This window comes from Lissotriton helveticus, chromosome 8, assembly GCF_964261635.1.
Source record: "Lissotriton helveticus chromosome 8, aLisHel1.1, whole genome shotgun sequence".
Classification (NCBI taxonomy): domain Eukaryota; kingdom Metazoa; phylum Chordata; class Amphibia; order Caudata; family Salamandridae; genus Lissotriton; species Lissotriton helveticus.
In genome coordinates, this window is record NC_136069.1 from 1106365574 (window position 1) to 1106385673 (window position 20100).

General features: G+C 39.1%; 1 protein-coding gene across 1 annotated transcript in view; it reads left to right on the top strand.

Moving 5' to 3' along the window:
• LOC144773855 (interleukin-18 receptor 1-like) overlaps positions 1-20100 on the top strand; it is a 275348-nt gene that overhangs the window by 129177 nt on the left and 126071 nt on the right. Inside the window, exon 4 of the mRNA XM_078658943.1 lies at positions 18854-19001. Coding sequence (XP_078515069.1) covers positions 18854-19001 — 148 coding nt within the window. The remainder of the gene's footprint in view (positions 1-18853; positions 19002-20100) is intronic.

Here is a 20100-nt window from a genome sequence, read left to right on the forward strand (position 1 = left end):
ACAATGACTATAAACTTTTTACAACAATTATCTCTACAAGACTGGCTAGTGTCATCGGAAAAATCGTTCACCCCGACCAAAAAGGTTTCATCAAGGGCAGGCAACTAGCGGAGCTAACATATGAAGCTGTAGGGGCTATAGACATCGCTACTGCCTTTTCTTTACCTCTGGCCACTTTGACTCTGGACGCAACTAAAGCGTTTGGCAGAGTTAACTGGCTATACCTTAATGATGTTTTGAAAAAATTTAACTGTGGGGAGAATTTCTGCAGGATTATCAAACAGCTATATAGTGCTCCCTCAGCTAGGTTATTGGTTAACGGGTCTCTGACCGAAGCGTTTAATATAACCAGAGGCACAAGACAGGGCTGTCCGCTTTCCCCTCTCCTATTTAATTTATACATCGAACCGTTCGCTCAGCTTTTAAGGGACGAGGCTAATATTCCATCTTTTAGCTTTGGAGAGTGGGAAAGGCGGGTAGCAATGTACGCAGATGACATTTTGATCTTTACATCTGACCCAGTAAGAGCGAACCCAGTAATCATCCAACGGGCTGAGGAATTCGGTCGAATATCGGGGTACGATATCAATTCCAGTAAAAGTGAGATAATGGCTTGGAATTTACCAAACATTCAGCTGGGGGCAAAAATATCCTCATCGATGCGCTACTTAGGAATAAGAATAACACAAGAAGTGGCCAGCATTGGGCAAACTAACTTGGATAGGGTACACACTGAGAGCAAAAAACTCTTAAAATATTGGTCACATCTACCACTTTCAACTATAGGTAGAGTGAATTTAGTCAAAATGTGTATCCTTCCAAAATTCACCCTTGTCTTCAATACTATTCCTACTGCCTTTGACCCGAAAATGATTGAAAAATCTCAAAGAGAAATTAACTCTTTCATATGGAACTATAAAACCACAAGAATTGCGTGGAAAAAGTTAAGAAGAAGAAGAGAGAAAGGGGGCCTTGCATTGCCAGACTTATTGTACTATTCATGGGCTTTCCAGTTGTCACATTCAAGAATGCTCCTAAAGATGCCATCTAATCTTGCAACTGACTCTATGTATAAGGCTGTGTTAATGGGGGCTAATCTAGCATTGGATGGCTTCACGTTTAAATTTGGATGTCAGAAATTCTTTAAAAATATTAAACTCAAAATAGCACAATCATGGGCTAAAAATTGGTATAACATCAGAAAAAAACTGGGTCTGTCATATTACTCCAACTACTCTCCAATCTGGGATTCACCCGGGTTACCATCATGTCTGCGTGACAGTCTCTCCACTATAATAGAACAAGCAGGTATTACAAGATGGGGTCAACTATTCAAAGATGGTAACCTTATAGCCTCCCCCTTCTATCTCCCGACTGACCCATCTACCGCCCCTTACCAGAGACTCCTTCCTTTCTCTCCTGACTCGTGTTAAATCTGGCTCGCCGGCAGACGTTGCTCCAGCGCACATTCTTCGCAGTCTTCTTTCGAGCTGTTATCTTCCCCCCCTCACCTTCCTTAATGACTCCCTGGATCAGGGGATCGTTCCAGTTCCTCACAAAACGGCCATTGTTATTCCTCTGTTAAAAAAACCTGGGGCTGACCCCACTTCCCCTTCTAACTATCACCCCATTTCCTTTCTTCCCTTCCTGGCCAAGGCCCTGGAGGCCCATGTCACTCAGGTCCTAGGTGCCTTTATTGAGGAAACCGGAGGACTCGCCTCCCGGCAGGCCGGCTTTCGCCCTCGCCATTCCACCGAGAAGGTGGTTATTTCGGTGATGGACGATCTCAGGGAGGGGCTGGATACCAACTCTCCCCAGGCCCTGGTCCTCCTAGATCTGTCCGCCGCTTTTGACACGGTTGACCATTCCATTCTTCTCACCCGTGTCAGGGCGGCGGGCATCGAGGGCCCAGCTTTGGCCTGGATCAGCTCCTTCCTGAGAGACCACTCCCAGGCCGTCCACCTGGCCGATTTCACTTCCCCCCCTCACCAAGTTCGGTGTGGTGTTCCCCAGGGTTCCTCTCTTTACCCGCTATTATTTAATCTGTACATTTACCCTCTCATTTTTGCACTCCAAAATATGGAGGTCACCGTATACAATTATGCGGATGACCTCCAGCTCATCTTCCAGCTTTCACACTCCCCTACCAGTGTACTCACCTTCCAGTCGGTCATGCTGTTCATCAGCGATTGGATGAACGGTAATCATTTGAAACTAAATCCGGACAAGACGGAACTTGTTGTTACTGGTTGCACCCCCAGTCCCTGGTCTCCCAGCTTTTGGCCCCCCTCCCTGGGTACTTCCCCCACCCCCTCTCTTACTGTAAAAACTCTAGGGATCTCACTTAACCGCCACCTCACCCCTCACACCCAGATAAATGCTGTTGTTTCCTCTTGTTTCTTTGCCCTTCGCACTATACGAAAAATCTCCCGTTTTTTTTCTGCTCCAGCCCTTAAACTTATTTTGATGGCCATGGTTCTGTCCCAGCTGGACTATGGGAACATTGTTTACAATGGAGCTCCCGCTTATGCATTCCACCGTCTTCAGCTGGTCCAGAACCAGGCCGCTCGCCTGATCCATGGTTTACCCAGATTTCATCATGTCACCCCCCTTCTCCATTCCCTTCACTGGCTCCCTATTAAAGAGCGGGCCCTCTTTAAACTGAGGTGCACAACCTTTCAGGCCTTGGCGGGGACTGCTCCTGACTTCATATCCTCTGCCATTAGTGCCTACCGCCCCAGCAGAGAACTTCGTTCATCCACCAAACTTTTGCTCTCTGTTCCCCGCTTCAAGAAAAAGAAAGCTGGGGGCATGAAATTCAGGGTCCTCGCTCCCACCCTTTGGAACTCTCTTCCATTTCATATTAGATCCATCCCCACCTATTTTGAATTCCGCAGAGCACTTAAGACTTTTCTTTTTTCCCGTGCTTTTCCATCTTAGCACCCTGCTCCCTCTTTACACCCACCCCTGGTTTAAATGTCCTCCCAGCGCCATGAAACCGCATGGTATAAGTGCGCTATACAAATTGCTGTAAATTCAAATAAATTCAAATGAGTTACATGAATTAGTTGGCGCAGGGCTGTCAAGATTTAAATATATTCAACTAAACAGCTGGGTGAGATCTCAGATCCGTACTGACGCCAACTTAGGGAAAACAAGCATAACGGAACAAAAGTTGGTGGAAAGAGCTATGGGAGGGAAGGAGGTAGCTACTTGGTACTGGCAGCTGTTGGAGGAAATTGATGGGGAATTCCAACTCCCAGATGAATTATGGGGAACGGCGGTTGGCACCCCATGTGAGGAGAGATGGCAAAAATCTTTCGGTCTATTATATAAAACCGTAAAGCCTTCATGGCTAAGACGAAACCACCTCTTTTCCGCACATCGTGCAAATATAACCCCTTTGAAATTATCTAAATTTCTACCAAATAAAAAAATGTAACAAATGCAATTTGGTAGGTGCTTGCGACATACATATGTTTTTTGAATGTCCTGACATCCAAAACTTCTGGGTAGATGTGAAGGAAACTCTAAACTCTATTCTAAACACATCCTTAGAAATAACCCTCTCACTTGTCATCTTTGGGTTGGAGATGAAGATAACATCAAAGGCAAGGCGAAATCCCTTCTCTTCTACGCAATTTTATTAGCGAGAAGACAAATTTGCATACATTGGGTAGAGAAAACACCCCCACTACATTCTCGGTGGCTTTCCTCCTTGAAACGTCTAAAATGGACCTCAAAAGAACAGCTAGTAAGCAGGACTTGGCTTTCTGGGACCTCCTATTAAACTGGAGATGAACCCGTTTTTTTTTTTTTTTTTGTTTTTTTTCCCCGGGTCCAATGATTATGCCTTAATTACTCCTGGACCAGGGTCAGTCAAGTTTCGATAGAACTACAGGTTGAAATATACCTTGATGGAGCTAAAAGCAACTGTATTTCTTCTTATGGGACATCTCTACTACCAATTTGTCAAATCACGTCTATAAGTCATGCTAGGTGGTTGGTATGGTCCTTATTGAAGAAAAGACAAATGAGGACAAAAAAAAAAAAAGCGCATTTTATGAAATGCTGTGTAATTTAATGATATCTTTGGCCCTTTTCACCTGTTTGGTTAATGTTTACAAAGTTTTAAAAACCATTATAAATTTCACCCCCCAATAGTTACCTCAAAATGATTGATAAATAAATCAGTAATGTGCAAAGATGAGGGTGCACTTGGTGAAGTCTGAGTGTAATAGAATATCATAGAAATTGGCCTGCAAAACACTGTAGAGTCAGAGGTTTTAGAGAACAATTATAATTTACATTCAAAAACATCTCTTAAAAAACACAAAAGGGGAGAATGACTGCAGGTACAGAGATACAACTAGGCAGAGGGAGGGATATGAGCAACTGACAGTGGCAACTGAAAATTGACCAGGACATATAACAATGCACAGCACATTGAACTCTGTAGTAAGTAGGCTCTACAGAGTCATGCTCTTGTTAAAGAGATTTGTTTGTTACCTACAGGATACAGGTGTGATTCAGCAGAGAGACCTTAGTGTATCATTTAGAGAAATGCAGCAAGCCTGCTAATCTACCAGTGTGCCAGAAGAATCATCTCATAGTTAGGATTGTCTGCTTGTGTGGTAGCTTTTATCCATGTCGGACATTTGGTCTGATGCTTCAACCTTCAGCACTGTGGGAGCAGCCTCTGAGGAAAATGGTCTGTTGCAGCTTTGCTGGTAGACACCCCCTCTCCATCATATTCATCAACTCATGATGCTACCCTTCATCACTTGCCTTGATAACCTTTCCCCATAACTCTTTTGTCTTTGTGATTTAGCTGGCAGTCTTGCATAGAAGTAGTTGGTGCTGTTGTAAAAGGTGGTTGGTCAGTCAGTCTAAATTGGGATGCCAGTTCAACGACTTTCCACTGGTTTGAAAGTTGCCCAATGTCATTAGCCATGGTGTGATTGGCTTTACAATTGGTCTCAATGATTTACCACACATTCCAAGTGACACAGCACAACACAGACTGTGGGAAGGTACTTTGGCAATTTTTCGAAGGGTGTTTCTGAATGTGCCGCTGCAAAGATGTAATGAATTGTCTGAGGAGCTGCCTGTGAACTGGATCAGAGTCCCCCCCTGAGTGGCAGAAAAGTGAGGGACATGAGCTAACATGGACAGAATTGAAGCAGAGAATGTACATTCAATCACCCAAATTCTGGAGGCCACTTCACATAGAAGGCATACAGAACCTCAGTGGCATACTCACCATCAATGTGTGGAAGCAAGAACATATCTATTCTAGATAACTGGACCATTGGAAAATACTGGAGGAAGGCACAGTTGTGTTTTGGGTGGTGGTTCTTGGTGGAGAATAGATGGGGCAGGAAACAGCTTTGTAGCACACAAAAATTCATAGGATTGGTAATGGTGGACTTGTTGCCTCTGGAGAGGGTGCGCATTAATGTAGAAGCCCTTAAATGAACTGCAACCTTGATGAGAGACAAGGAAAGAATAAAAAGTTGGATAGTCTGGATAAGGTGGATGTTCAGCTTTTCGGCAAAAAGGACGGAAAAAGCGGAAGAGGACTTGTCTAATGATGAGGAGAGTAATTGGAAAAGAAAAAAGGAAATGAGCTGGTGCAGGCTACCTCATGAAGACTAGATTATGTGATAGCCCCTTATGAGTAAGGGCAAGAAGGAAGGAGCATAGTCCTTGACTGGTGAAAGTACAGGACAAGACAGAAAATGATAACAAAAAAACTAGAGTAGTCCATAGATCAAAGTCAGAGAGGAGAGCAAACAAATGGGTAAAAGACAAGGCACAAAGAATGAAGGCTTGAATGTAGGTGAATGGATAGTGAGAGAAGCCAGTTCACAGTGGGATAAAAGAGCAGGTGGAAAGTGAGTCACAGCAAATTATGGTTGAAAAACTAGGAATAGAGGAGATCATAATTCTTTTTCTTAGGGAGCTTTATTCGGGGGCAAGTGGTAAAGTTAGATTTGCCAAGAACGGTGAGTGTACTAGGCCGTTTAGTATTGCAAGAGGAGTGCGGCAAGGATGCGTTCTCGCCCCCTTCTTGCTCACAACATATATTTATGACCTAGAAAGAACATTGTTACAGGAGTGCAGGGACATGCCTATGATAGCTAGTAGATCTGTCCCTGCACTCCTATACGCGGATGACACAGTCCTGATGGCCCGGACACCCGTGGCCATGCAAAGGATGGTTACATCCTTCTCCCAATTCATGACAAATTTGGATTTGGGAATCAATTGTACAAAAACGTTCTGTATGAACTGTGGTATTGGTGCAGATAAAAAGAAAAAAAGTAATGTACATTAACTCAAAACCACTTTTCCTTATTTGCGAATACTGTTTGATCAGTCCTGATCATGGATTAACGCGATAAAATCAAGAAGGTTGCTGTTCTGTAAATCCCTAATGGCTTTGACTAATTTTAGTAGAAAAATGGGCAGACGACCAATTGGGGAACTTTTATGCATTTATAGAGCAACGTGTGTAGCAATTGCAACTTATGGTGCTGAAATATGGGGCTATGTAAATTTGAAATCGCTACAGGTGGCAGAAAACGGCTTCATGAGATATCTTTTTAGCAGTCCCGGATAGTGTCCCCACGTACATTTGCCATGCTGAACTTGGACAACCATATTTAGAAGATGTTATCAAGGTACAACAGGTTCTTTTGTGGCACAGGGTATAGACTACTGAGGAAAGTATTTTTAACCGTCTGGTGTTGAAGGACGCGATGAGTCTTGATAATGTTAGCAAGATAAGAAGGTTATACTACGTAAAGACGTTTCTTACACAAATAGGCCACCAAGAATATTATAGTGATCCCTTGTCTCCAGGAAGGAACTTAAAAATCTTTGCATGACGTTTCTGGGTGAATATAGAACAAATACCGAGATGACAAAGATATCTATGGTGGCTCACCATTTAACAATGATCACTTTTAATATTCAACCGTATGTTAAGCTGCACATAAGTGATTTTGAAAGGTTTCTTTTAATGCGGTTTAGGCTAAATATTTTATTTTGATTCCTAAGCTTCCCCAAGATGAATGACTGGGCAAGACAATTGTGTAAATGTCCATGCGATGATTTGTCCAGCCAATCGGACATGCATATCTTGTTATTTTGTAAATTTTACACTATTCCTAGGACAAGATGGATTGTACCATTATTGAAGAGTATGGAGCTTAGGCAATGTCGTCCTGCCTTTTTAGCCATCCAGAAACTAGATAATATTTTAACTGTTGCATCCGTTTCTGTGTTTTTAAAGAATGTTTTTAGATCACAGAAATCAATTAATGTATGAAATTTTAATCAGTTTATTTATAATGTACCATGATTGCTTCTATATTTTTTAAATTCTGAATTTGTGATATATTAATTGTACTTTTATGGTTATTTTTTCTGCATAATAACGGAATAAAGGTATTGAATTGAATTGAGTCTGGCATAAAGCAAATGTAAATGAAAAGCTACAGTCTAAGGGTGATAAAAAAGGAGGCCATGTGAAAGTATATATGGATGTAGAGTGCATTGAGGACGATTCAGACTAAATCAGGTGATATAGTGGGACACATGTGAGTACATGGAGCAGGGAATGAAAAGTAAATGGCAAAAGCAATGGAAGATGACAATAGAACAATGCAGACATGGTTTAATGGTTTAAATTGGCAAATGGTAGACAGGAGATGCAAGAGTATGTGAAAAAACATACCCGAAGGGAACTCAGACTGAGAAGGTTGCAGAAACTAGTCCAGTAGAGTACAATATGGGAGATAAAAGATGAATATATGTAGAAGACAAGCATGGAAGTGAAGCATTTACTAGGGGAAGAAAGAGATTACCCGATGTTGGCATAACAAAATGTTCAAAGATCTACTTAATGGTGGCAAAAAAAACAAATATTTGGGGAAGAAAGATGGTGGAGTTGTTGAACCTAATGCATGGAGAAGTTGTATATCAGAATATTGTTAGCAAACATTAGGTTTGACAGAAATATTGTGTAATAAACATTGTTTATACAAATTTAGAGTTGCTATTACTGATGCTAATGCAGAGATATTAGGGCTACAAATTCTGGTACCATACCCATAGAGAGGAAAGATGCAAAGAAGCCTTTGAAAAAGAAGACAAAGACAGAAACAGGCTACAGACCAAGGTGGAGAGTACATCAGAAATCACAATTTATGACAATGTGTCATTATTTAAATACATGAAATTGATAAGACAAAAGCACAGATGTTTTGGTAAGATGGAGTGCATAATAGTCCATGACAAATTTGTGTTAAACATGGGGGAGGATAGATCCATGCCAACAGGAACAGGACATGGACCTGTGACTAAAATATATGGTGCCAAAGATGAACAAGCCTGTAGAAAGCGGCCCGTTTAATTTGGCTTTTACAATTGTTTCATAAGGGCACCTCACTGAAAGTGGGCTACATTTCCATCACACTCCAGGCTCCTCATAGGCAGGGGCATGCTGGCCATTCAACTATGATTCTTGTGTAACACTCATGCATTTTAAATCATGAATTCTCATAGTGCCGATGGACACACCCTGTTACAGAGCGGTATACGTGCTTGAGTAGGATTTTGCCAGAGACAGGGGAGCAAGATAAGCTTGCATAGAAACCCTGGTAAAGAGCTTTACCATCTGTAAATAGCATGAGCTGGTTCAGTGGAATTAAGGAAGGATTCACGAAGGCTTGATTTTGCTTAAGAAGCGTGAGTGGGCCATCACCTTAGTGACTGTGACAGACAAGATTGGCATAGGGGAAACTAAGTAAATAAAAAAGATTAGTTAGGGCAAAATGGTTGTTCCACATTCAGACATTCCTTTCGATGAGATGGTGATTTCACCAGCAGCCACTGTGCTAAGAATGAATAATGTAGAGTTTAGATTGATAAATAACCTACCATGAACCAAAAATAAGAGAAGGACTTCATTAGTCAAGAAATTCGATCAGTGAACCAGTCAAGTGTGGACAGAGTGATTACTTTTGTGAGAAAATTAAGCTTTGGAACATAAATGCTGAAATGAAACATGAAATCTGTGTTTTGCATTTGCCTGGTAAACCCAACTGAATTTGTTTCTGGTGAGAGGCATTCTTAGACACAGGAATACCCATGGGGTGCTCAGTGGGAAGCACATTACTAGAATTTCTCAAAAAGTGAGTGTTAGGGACAGATCAGACACTCTAATACCTAGACAGCTTTCTGTGATAAGAGAGTCAGGAGAGAAAAGGTAAAGTGCAGATTTGTGGGAAAGTTTTGAACAATTGGCAGAGGAATAAGGCATATTGATGACACTCACAAAGACAGACGATATGGCGTCATCTTTCATAATTTTCAGAACCCAGATGAAATTAGAAAGAATGAAATTCAGGTTACCAGAGGACAAGCTACACAAGTTAAGGAGATGGTTAAGAAACATAGGAAAAAGTAAGAAATCCAAATTGAAAATGATCCATCATCAATATGGATACCTTAACTTTGCTGGCTATGTTGTGGCCTTAGTTATGGTGCATGGGAGGAGAATGGGATCCACGGTGTCAGTGGTAAGCAGACCACACCATAGAAGAACAATTTTAGAAGAATTAGAGACGATTTTCGACACGATTTTCTGACATTGAACATTGTATTGAAACACAACATTCTTTTCAGGCAAGATAGTGTGCATAAAAAAAAATTGAGGTGGAAAACAGAAATTATCATTACATGGGAGAGTTAATTCTGTCTGGCTAGAACTATGAAAAAAACAGCTATTCAAAGTTTTAAATAGGTCTAGTTAAGTTTTTAATCTGCCAGTGATTATTGGAAATAAGAATGGGAACCTGGATAGCAGCCATGGTCCACGGGGCCAGCAGTCAGATTGAAGGGATGAAATAAGTAGAGGACAGTAGTAGCAGCGTTGAAATATTGAGCAGAGTTTCAAGAAGATGGGTACTGATTAGACCCACCTACATTCAGATACATATAAAGTCCTCCAGTAACCAACTGTTTTAGAATTAACCAGTGTATGTGTCCTTTGTCATTTTTTCCAATGGGGCCCCACGGAAGAGGGGCTGAAACTCCCCCTGCAGCTAAATTTCCTGTGATGGTCTAGGACCACGGAGGAAATCACCTCTCTTCACTAATGTGCCAACTACTCTGGTCCGATCCATCATGATTTAGAACAAAGCCCCGTAAAATGTCTTCAAGCTTCAGCTCAGACAGTCCCACTAATCCACATTGGTTTTTAATAAATGAGGAGTTTGTAACTTTATACAAATGGGCATCATGTAGTAAGGGACAATCTTTGGATGTTATCAAAGAGTTGTTTAGTGAATTTTATTTAATAAGGTTGTTGCTGAGAAGGTTAGGGACAGGGCAAAAAGGAAAGAAAAGTAGTTGTTCAAATTTTAGAATAGGTTTAGATACGTTTTTAAGCTAAAAGAGAATGCTAAGGGTAGGGAGCACAGGTTTAAGGGGTGTGCAGGATGGGGGAAGAGATCAGTAGGAACTGCTTTTTGTTAAAGCGAAAGGCTATGCAGTGTTAAATGTAGATTGATTGTTTGTGTGTTTGGAGGTGAAGCACTTAGAAATTTTATGTATCTGAGTGGTCATTGGGGTGTTGACATTTTAGCCGTAATAATACACTCCTCCCTGAGCACTCTAATAGTATATGTCACTGTAAACTCCAAATCATTTTAAGTTTATACAATGTCCTTATAGATACAGCAAATATGATCATCCACTTTAGTTCTTCAATTAATATTCCAACTCCAAAGTCTTGAAGTGCATTTATTCCAGTTCACAAAATCTCCAGAAGCAGCCAACACGTGTTTCGTCATGCACTAATCCGTGCCATATGACTTCCTCAGGGCTGCAACCCAAACAATGATAATACATTTGTCAGTAAAGTATATATGTTATCAACACAAACATGAGATATATTAAAACAACTCATCGTATTTTAGTCAATTCAAATCATATCTAATAAGTTTCAAATCGAGAGGATAGTCACAGAATACCACCGAAATTGTGTATAAATAGAGAAGGAGAAAATACACCATGCTACCAAGTCCCAGAAATCACGAAAGTGTGCAATTCCACAAAAGAAACAGCCAAAGTATCTAATCATTAAATGTGCAAATCACCTAATTGATTAGGTCTCCAGATATATCTGTATTTCAGTATACTGGGAATCAAAATATTGTTACCGATGATCACTATAAAAAACAAAAAGAATATCAGAACTTAACTATGGTCGTTTGTCAGTCTTCTGCATGGACTCTAGGCTTGCTACAACACGTTATAGTTCCTATTAATTAAGGAACCCAATATTACAAGTTTACTCAAACATATCATTAAACCCTAATCGATGTCAAAAGTTTAACTGGCGCTCATGTCAAATCTTCTGAAACATTAAAGTTGCTGACTAAATATTATCCACTTGTGTTCACAACTAAAGATTCTATCAAGTCCTCCTTAGAGGTATAATATGGAGCTCACCTGTATTGGTAAGCCAATCTATAATAACGAGTAGTGGCAGCTATGGGCACCAATATCTTGTACACCTACGTCCTGAAATATGAGAAGGTTGTAAACTCTCGAGTACTCTCAATTGAGTTAACATAAATAAAAGTCAAAGTAAAGCTAACCGCGTTATATTAAAAAAATCTTAGTCAATAGTGCTCCTAATCGATATGTAAACTCCAATAATCCTGAAAGAATATTATATATATGAGTTCCAGTTTATATCAAATGCACGTAGTATTTGTAAATTCTGCTAATCCCAACAAAACATTACATAAAAATACCTGTGCTTGTTAATAGAAAGTGCCTGTAGTAAACACGGTGTCGATATTACCACTCAGTCACCTCACGCCCACTTCCTTTCGGAAAGTATGCAACCTGTCGAGTACAACGGGCTACATTAATTAATTTGTACCTATATATGAAAATTATAAGAAGATATACAGTATATTCGGGTCTCATTGAGAGACTCCCCTTATACCACAGATCCACATAAGCAAAATGTTCGAAATGTATTCTTACCCATATTATCATGCGATTCAATTATCCTACGTTGGTGACCTAAAATAAATAAGTCCAAGTAAGTTCAATGTTACCCTCTTGACTTTCTTATGAATCTGTTCGTAACGGCACGAAGATCTCTCTTACCGATTCCGACGTTTAGTCTCTCCTCGTATAATGTCCCGCGTTCTGGTCGGGCGCCAAGTCTACACTGTTATTTAAGTTCTCCAAGAATGAGCGCCATCTTGGAAGTGTAGTGTTCTTCTTACAAAGCCAAATTTTAGGATATTTGAAATAATTATCATAGATATAACTCTAAGCTTCAGTAAAAAATATAATCTCCTATATGTAAACGTTATAGTGGATATGTGTTCGATGTTGCGGATATTAGGAAATCAAACTTTGGTGTCAGTATAGCCGTAAGTCCCGCTTTGGGAGTCATCTTAGGAGAAAATTCGGTACCTGTCAGTTAAATTACGACGATTACGTGCCCAAAGTAAAAAATAGAGAATTATCTAACCAAAACAAATAAGCCCAAATTCTTGAAAAAATCGGTCAATATGGACCAAAATTAAATATCTTATGAAATATTTTAGATAGTCTGGAACCCACGTCTTCGGGTTCCCGAGACCAACACTTATACTTTTAGCTACATTCAATTGGTACATAATCATGACCCTTCTAGAGTATTCAACTACTAAGCATTCCGTCAAATCCCTGAGGAAGAATGTGTGAATCTCAATATAGAAAAGAGATCAAGAGATGAAAGTTAGAGGCATAGGGAAGATGCAAAATTCGTACAACTAAAATTCATCTTGGTCATTCTAATATTTACAATCTGAAAATACATTAATCTTCTAAGCCTGAAGAGTTTGGAACATTATACATAGCCGACTACCCATATATATATATATATATATATATATATATATATATATATATATATATATATATATATATATATACAATATGTCCAATTGATACTTCTTCGACATTTTTTTTACATATTAATGCAAATATATTCGTACATTAAGTGTAAATATCAGTAACATTCTAAACATTGCATTTACATGTTTCTTATATAACTATTCATAAAGAATATCCAATATTTATTGTCCCAAAAAATATTGTAATTCTGAATCTAGGTTCAATACCAATTCTAGGGCCCTCAATTTCATTATCCATAAAGCTTCTCTGCGTCTTAATTGTAATCTCCTATTTCCACCTCTCCTATCCAATTTCACATGATCTATACCATGGAAGCTGAATTTATGGGTGTATTGCTCATTAAAATTTTGTATTAGATGGGCCGCAATTGGGTACCTGGTATCACCATTCTTAAGTGCTCGGAAATGCTCTGCCATCCGATCTTTTAATCTACGGATGTTGCTCCCCACATAAATTCGAGAACATGTACATACAATTAAATATACCACAAAAGTTGTATCACAGTTAATAAATGTGTTTATCTCATAATTGATTGAGTTATTGAAGCTAAATTCATCAATTTTCTTAACTGCCCATCTGCAGGAGCTAGATTTACAGCAGCAATAAATGCCTCTCAATTTATTGCTCAGCCAATTTGTATTCTTAACCCCTTTCAAATAACTGGGACTCAGAATATGGATAAAGTAACCCCTTTCCTAAAGGTAATTCTCGGTTTGTCATTCAGGTATGGTGAGATATCCCCATCACTCTGCAAAATATGCCAATATTTATATAGTAATCCATACAATTTCTTGTTTGACTTTTTTTCAGAGGAGATCTTATTTTAGTTCTAAGGGTTTCCTCCCTCTTCAGTCTATCCCACCATTTGTTCAATTCAGCTTTCTTTAGGCGCTCCAGTTTAATAAATTTAACCTTTAAGCCTTCTTGTTTAGAATTTTTGCTATTGCCAACTGCTGTACCTATTGATGATTCTGCATTTAGGTTGCTAAACAAATCTTGTGCTTCCTTGTCTCTGTTCATTATGACCCTCTGTGGCTGCTCACACCTGTACAGTTAAAGAATCTATATTCCTGGTAACCAGGTCTAGAGTGGGCGCTCGACTTTCAGTAAGGGTAAAATCTTAATGAATAGACGTATCGGTAAATGGTGCATCCAAAGGGTAGGAAAAGAGGTCGGCTACCAGACAACCCCACATGTACTCACGAAGTGAGCACTTAAACAATAATAATACACTCCTCCCTGAGCACTCTAATATTATATGTCACTGTAAGCTCCAAATCGTTTTAAGTTTATAAAATGTCCTTATAGATACAGCAAAGTCCATAATATGATCATCCACTTTAGTTCTTCAATTAATAATCCAACTCTAAAGTCTTGAAGTACATTTATTCCAGTTCACAAAATCTCCAAAAGCAGCCAACACGTGTTTCGTCATGCAATAATCCGTGCCATATGACTTCCTCAGGGCTGCAACCCAAACAATAATAATACATTTGTCAGTAAAGTATATGTGTTATCAACACAAACATGAGATATATTAAAACAACTCATCGTATTTTAGTCAATTCAATTCATATCTAATAAGTTTCCAATCGAGAGGATAGTCACAGAATACCACCAAAATTATGTATAAATAGAAAAGGAGAAAATACACCATGCTACCAAGTCCCAGAAATCACCAAAGTATGCAATTCCACAAAAGAAACAACCAAAGTATCTAATCATTAATTGTGCAAATCACCTATTTGATTAGGTCTCCAGATATATCTGTATTTCAGTATACTAGGAATCAAAATATTGTTACCGATGATCACTATAAAAAACAAAAAGAATATCAGAACTTAACTATGGTCGTTTGTCAGTGTTCTGCATGGACTCTAGGCTTGCTACAACACGTTATAGTTCCTATTAGTTAAGGAACCCAATATTACAAGTTTACTCAAACATATCATTAAACCCTAATCGATGTCAAAAGTTTAACTGGCGCTCATGTCAAATCTTCTGAAACATTAAAGTTGCTGACAAAATATTATCCACTTGTGTTCACAACTAAAGATTCTATCAAGTCCTCCTTAGAGGTATAATATGGGGCTCACCTGTATTGGTAAGCCAATCTATAATACCGAGTAGAGGCAGCTACGGGCACCAATATCTTGTACACCTACGTCCTGAAATATGAGAAGGTTGTAAACTCTCGAGTACTCTCAATTGAGTTAACATAATAATAAAAATCAAAGTAAAGCTCACCGCTTTATATTAAAACAATCTTAGTCAATAGTGCACCTAATGGATATGTAAACTCCAATAATCCTGAAAGAACATTATATATATGAGTTCCAGTTCATATCAAATGCACGTATTATTTGTATATTCTGCTAATCCCAAGAAAACATTACATAAAAGTACCTGTGCTTGTTAACATAAAGTGCCTGTAGTAAACACGGAGTCGATTTTACCACTCGGTCACGTCACGCCCACTTCCTTTCGGAAAGTATGCAACCTGTCGAGTACAAGGGATACATTAATTAATTTGTACCTATATATGAAAATTATAATGAGATATACTCTTTACAGTATATTCGGGTCTCATTGAGAGACTCTATTTATACCACAGATCCACATAAGCAAAAAGTTCGAAATGTATTCTTACCCATATTATCATGTGATTCAATTATCCTACGTTGGTGACCTAAAATAAATATGTCCAAGTAAGTTCAATGTTACCCTCTTGACTTTCTTAAGAATCTGTAACGGCACGAAGATCTCTCTTACCGATTCCGATGTTTAGTCTCTCCTCATATAATGTCCCGCGTTCTGGTCGGGCGCCATGTCTACACTGTTATTTAAGTTCTCCAAGAATGAGCGCCATCTTGGAAGGGTAGTGTTCTTCTTACAAACGCCAAATTATAGGATATTTGAAATAATGATCATAGATATAACTCTAAGCTTGAGTAAAAAATATAATCTCCTATATGTAAACGTTATAGTGGATATGTGTCCGATGTCGCGGATATTAGGAAATCAAACGTTGGTGTCAGTATAGCCGTAAGTCCTGCATTGGGAGTCATCTTAGGAGAAAAATCGGTACCTGTCAGGTTAATTACGACGATTACGTGCCCAAAGTAAAAAATAGAGAATTATCTAGCCAAAACAAAATAAGCCCATATTCTTGAAAAAATCGGTCAATATTGACCAAAATTAAATATCCTAGGAAATATTTTAGATAGTCTCGAACCCACGTCTAGAGGTTCCGAGACCAACACTTATACTTTGAGCTACATTCAATTGGTACGAATTATAAACAAAGGAGTATCTCTAGTGTCAAAAAGGTTTAGGCAACACACATTTTAGCCATTAGAAAGTTCGTCTATTGCCATTTTATGCTAAACCTGCCTATATGCCATTCTATTACATTTATAACAATATCACATGAATTACTACTGCCTATATAACAATCTAATTTGTCACATATTACCAAAATTCCACAAACAAAACAAAATATACGTCAATTCAACATAAATCCAACTATCACCCAGGTGGGAAAGAAAAACTCTTATTTCCAAGCTCAGAATAAATAGAACTCTGTTACTAATCTCAGGTTTTTTAACCGTTGAGTGGCAAAAGAGGGGAATATCCTAATTAAACTGATCAAAAGCTCTAACGTGTACAAACTGATTATATCACTCATAGAGAAAATTAGTCTCACCTCCTCTATTTTAAATATTGGGAGACTTGTCAACTTCTTCTTTCCAACTTCAGTTTTGGAAAAACAAATTCTCGTAATCTTGCTCTGTAGTGTGCAACAAACAAGGGCTAAACGTCTGAACCCACATAAAATTCAAGAGAATTATCTAATTGATATTCTCGAAGAAGATGTTAAACTAATTGTTATTATTGTAAAAATGATATCATCCAATTTTAAACCTGTCCACGAGCTGCTATTAACTTCATTTGGCAATTGGATACGGTAAAGTGCTCACCATTGCAATTGGATGCGTGATTCACTGGCATCCAGTGCCCAGGGATAGCCTTCTGTTGTGTCTTTGGTATTAACTAACTAATTTCCAAACCATCTGGTGGCAAAAGAACAATTTTCAATTAAATACTGCCACCGTGCAACCTTGTTAAATGCTGCACATTACCCGCTGTTATTTACTTTAGAACCTCATTGCATGTCAACGATATTTATCGCTAATGACATGCAAAGTGGGCGTACCCAACCTGTTAGCGACTGAAAGCAGTCGCTAACATCGCTATCGCCTATTAACAACACAGGCATAGCGATGGAAATATTTGCGCTAAGCGCGAATATCACCAAAAACTACCGCCTGCTCAGACCAGTTCTTAGCCATTATATCCAATGGGAGGTGGATATAATGGCTAAGACCCTGTTAGCGATAATGAGTGAATATCGCTGTATTCTCAGCGATATTTACGGATTTTGCTGCTATCGCTGGGAACTTTATCGCTTTTGAGATAAACGTTGCTAATAGCACGTTATCTCAGCGATAAAATCCGGTGATGCGCGGCAATAAAAAAATTGCCGCTAAGCCTACTTATTGATAAATATCGCTATTTGTTGATAAAATGTCCCACAACAGTCATTTCATCCTACGGGTGTGTGTAGAAATGTTGTAAATATTGTTTTTACCATAGACATTATACAAAGTTAATGATTCATTTCATTTTGAGGTTGTTGCATATTTTCAGAGTATGTTCTGGATTGATGAAAGCTACATTTTGCATAGCGAAATAATTGTCAAGAATTGAACGATAATTTTCACGCTAACCAAGCAGCAAAATATACGTGGAATATTTTGTGCAAGTTTTTATTTTTCACAAACATGTAAATGAAAAATTACACGTTAGCTGAAGGTCTCCCTGAAAGTTTTTTTCCTTTGCAGCTTTTTGCTAAGCAGAATTAGTTAACAATGATCGAAGCAAACCATAAAACGTTGCAAAGGTCACTAGAAAAAAAGCACTTAACAACTTTTTACTGCCTTATTCGGACCACTGCGCCAGCATCTGGCATATTTCTTTTTAATTTACTCATGCTGTAATCTCACTTTGAGTCTGAGTACGAGTTTGGTCGGGCTGCCCACAGGTTACGAGGGATTCTTGTGGGCTTTTTTTTAAAGTTCCCACGGCAGTGCCTTGAAAATGGGCACTTCAATGGGACACAAAAACAGTTCCTGCATGGCATGGACTGAAAAGTCTATGCCATGCAGGAACTGGGGTGCATGCACACAGGGGGGCAAGTGCTGTGCCGCCCTGCATGTAACCCATGGGGCAGAGGCACAAGGGGGCCCTACAGGGCCCAATGTCGTTGCTCTTGTGCCACAGTTTACGTGGCAGAGAGGAAACTTGTAATATGCTTGGCTGGACAGCAGCAGTCCCACCAAGCATATTGTGGCCTCCTGACTGCAGCAAAACTGCCAGGGAATGACGGTTCCCTGGCAGCTGTGGTGGGGCAATGGCAGTCCGACTGCCCTAATTGTAATAGGGCGGTCAGAAGATCGCCATTGCAGTGCCCACCGCCAGACTCATAATTAGGCCCTAAGTGGTGGCCGCTAGTTCGTGGTAATTTTGAGGAGATGAACATTTTCACTATTATGATTGCACCTTTTTATTTCTGCTTGAAACTGCCACAGATGGTCAGTGTCTGTGTATTTCTTATCTCTATTTTCCGAGAAACTGTTCTGTTACTTTCATTACTGGCATTGGAGTTTTAATGAGGCAGAATACCTCTACTTAAAGGGGACTGGACACTGTAAGTCATAGGATTTTCTAATCTTTTTTTCATTCTAGTCCCTGGTCATCTGTGAAATTTCTTGTGTTACAATATTTTTTACAGGACTGTCTTCTCTATAAAGAAAATGAGCTGAAACTTACATTTAAAGAACTGAAAGATCGGGATGCAGGGAACTACACCTGCATAATTAAATTTTTGTACAATGGAAAAGAGTTTAATTATTCGAGAACAACTAACTTAAAATTACAAGGTAGGAGCACTTTTAAATTTTTTATAACTTTTCTTTCCAAGACAACATTACTAGTTGCACTTTTATTGCATTTGAAGGTCCTCCAGAAACGTTTTACTGATTCAAATTGATAGAGATGTGATGATGAAGCATTCTGGCGTGCTGAACTCTACTTTGTGATAATATGGTTTATGTCTGAAAATGTCTTCATTAGTGCTTCTGTGAATTTACTGAAGGATTTCCTTTAAGAAGGTTTTCCTGGCGGTGACGGGCAGTGAAAATGGATCTGTAATTCCACCCATCTAATTTAAGTGGGTAGAATGACAGGTCAGTCTGCTATGGCCCTTCCTCCACAGGGCAGACGGAGGGGTTTAAACACAGTGGAGAAAGAGAAGTCTCTAGCATGATTACCTCCAATGTCCACCTGCATATAAATTTGACAGGCGGACCACATTCTTGATGGTAAGGATACTCCAAAACCATTGAGACAGCATATCCTTACTGCCAAGAATTAAATCACAGCCTAAATCTAAAAATAGAAACCTGGATTGGGCAAGGCACCAAAAGTATCTGGCGAACGCAAGAGCTTCCCTGGGGTGAAATTTGAATTCCCTTCTCAGAGTTTTTCCTGTCAAAACTGAAGGTTTCAGTGGAACCTCATCCAATGGCTATCAGACTTTGAGAGAGTTCCTCAGATATTTCCTGCAACCTTGCCCCACTGAAAGATTTTGACATCTATGTCAGAAACTAAGTCTTAAAGTAAAACCTCGGACAAGAACGAACCTGGTTGAGGTATCCGGCCCACACTGCATCACTGTCAGCCAACAATCACGCCTAGATCCAGGTTTACCACAATCATAGAATATTATTGGCTCTTAGTTGTTTTTTGTGCTATCTATCCTTAAATATTTTCAAATTCGTATCTTTGGTTCCCTTTGATGGATTTTTGTCTTTTTGTTGTCGTTTTATTTATACATTTTTTTTCAGTTTTATAAATTGATGTGGGATTTTCATTGTGTTTTGTTTTTCAATGTTTACCTGTTTTATTACTTCTAAATGTATTATACATTTTCTCTAATTACACCTGTCTTCTCTGTACCATAGCATTAGGGATTACGCT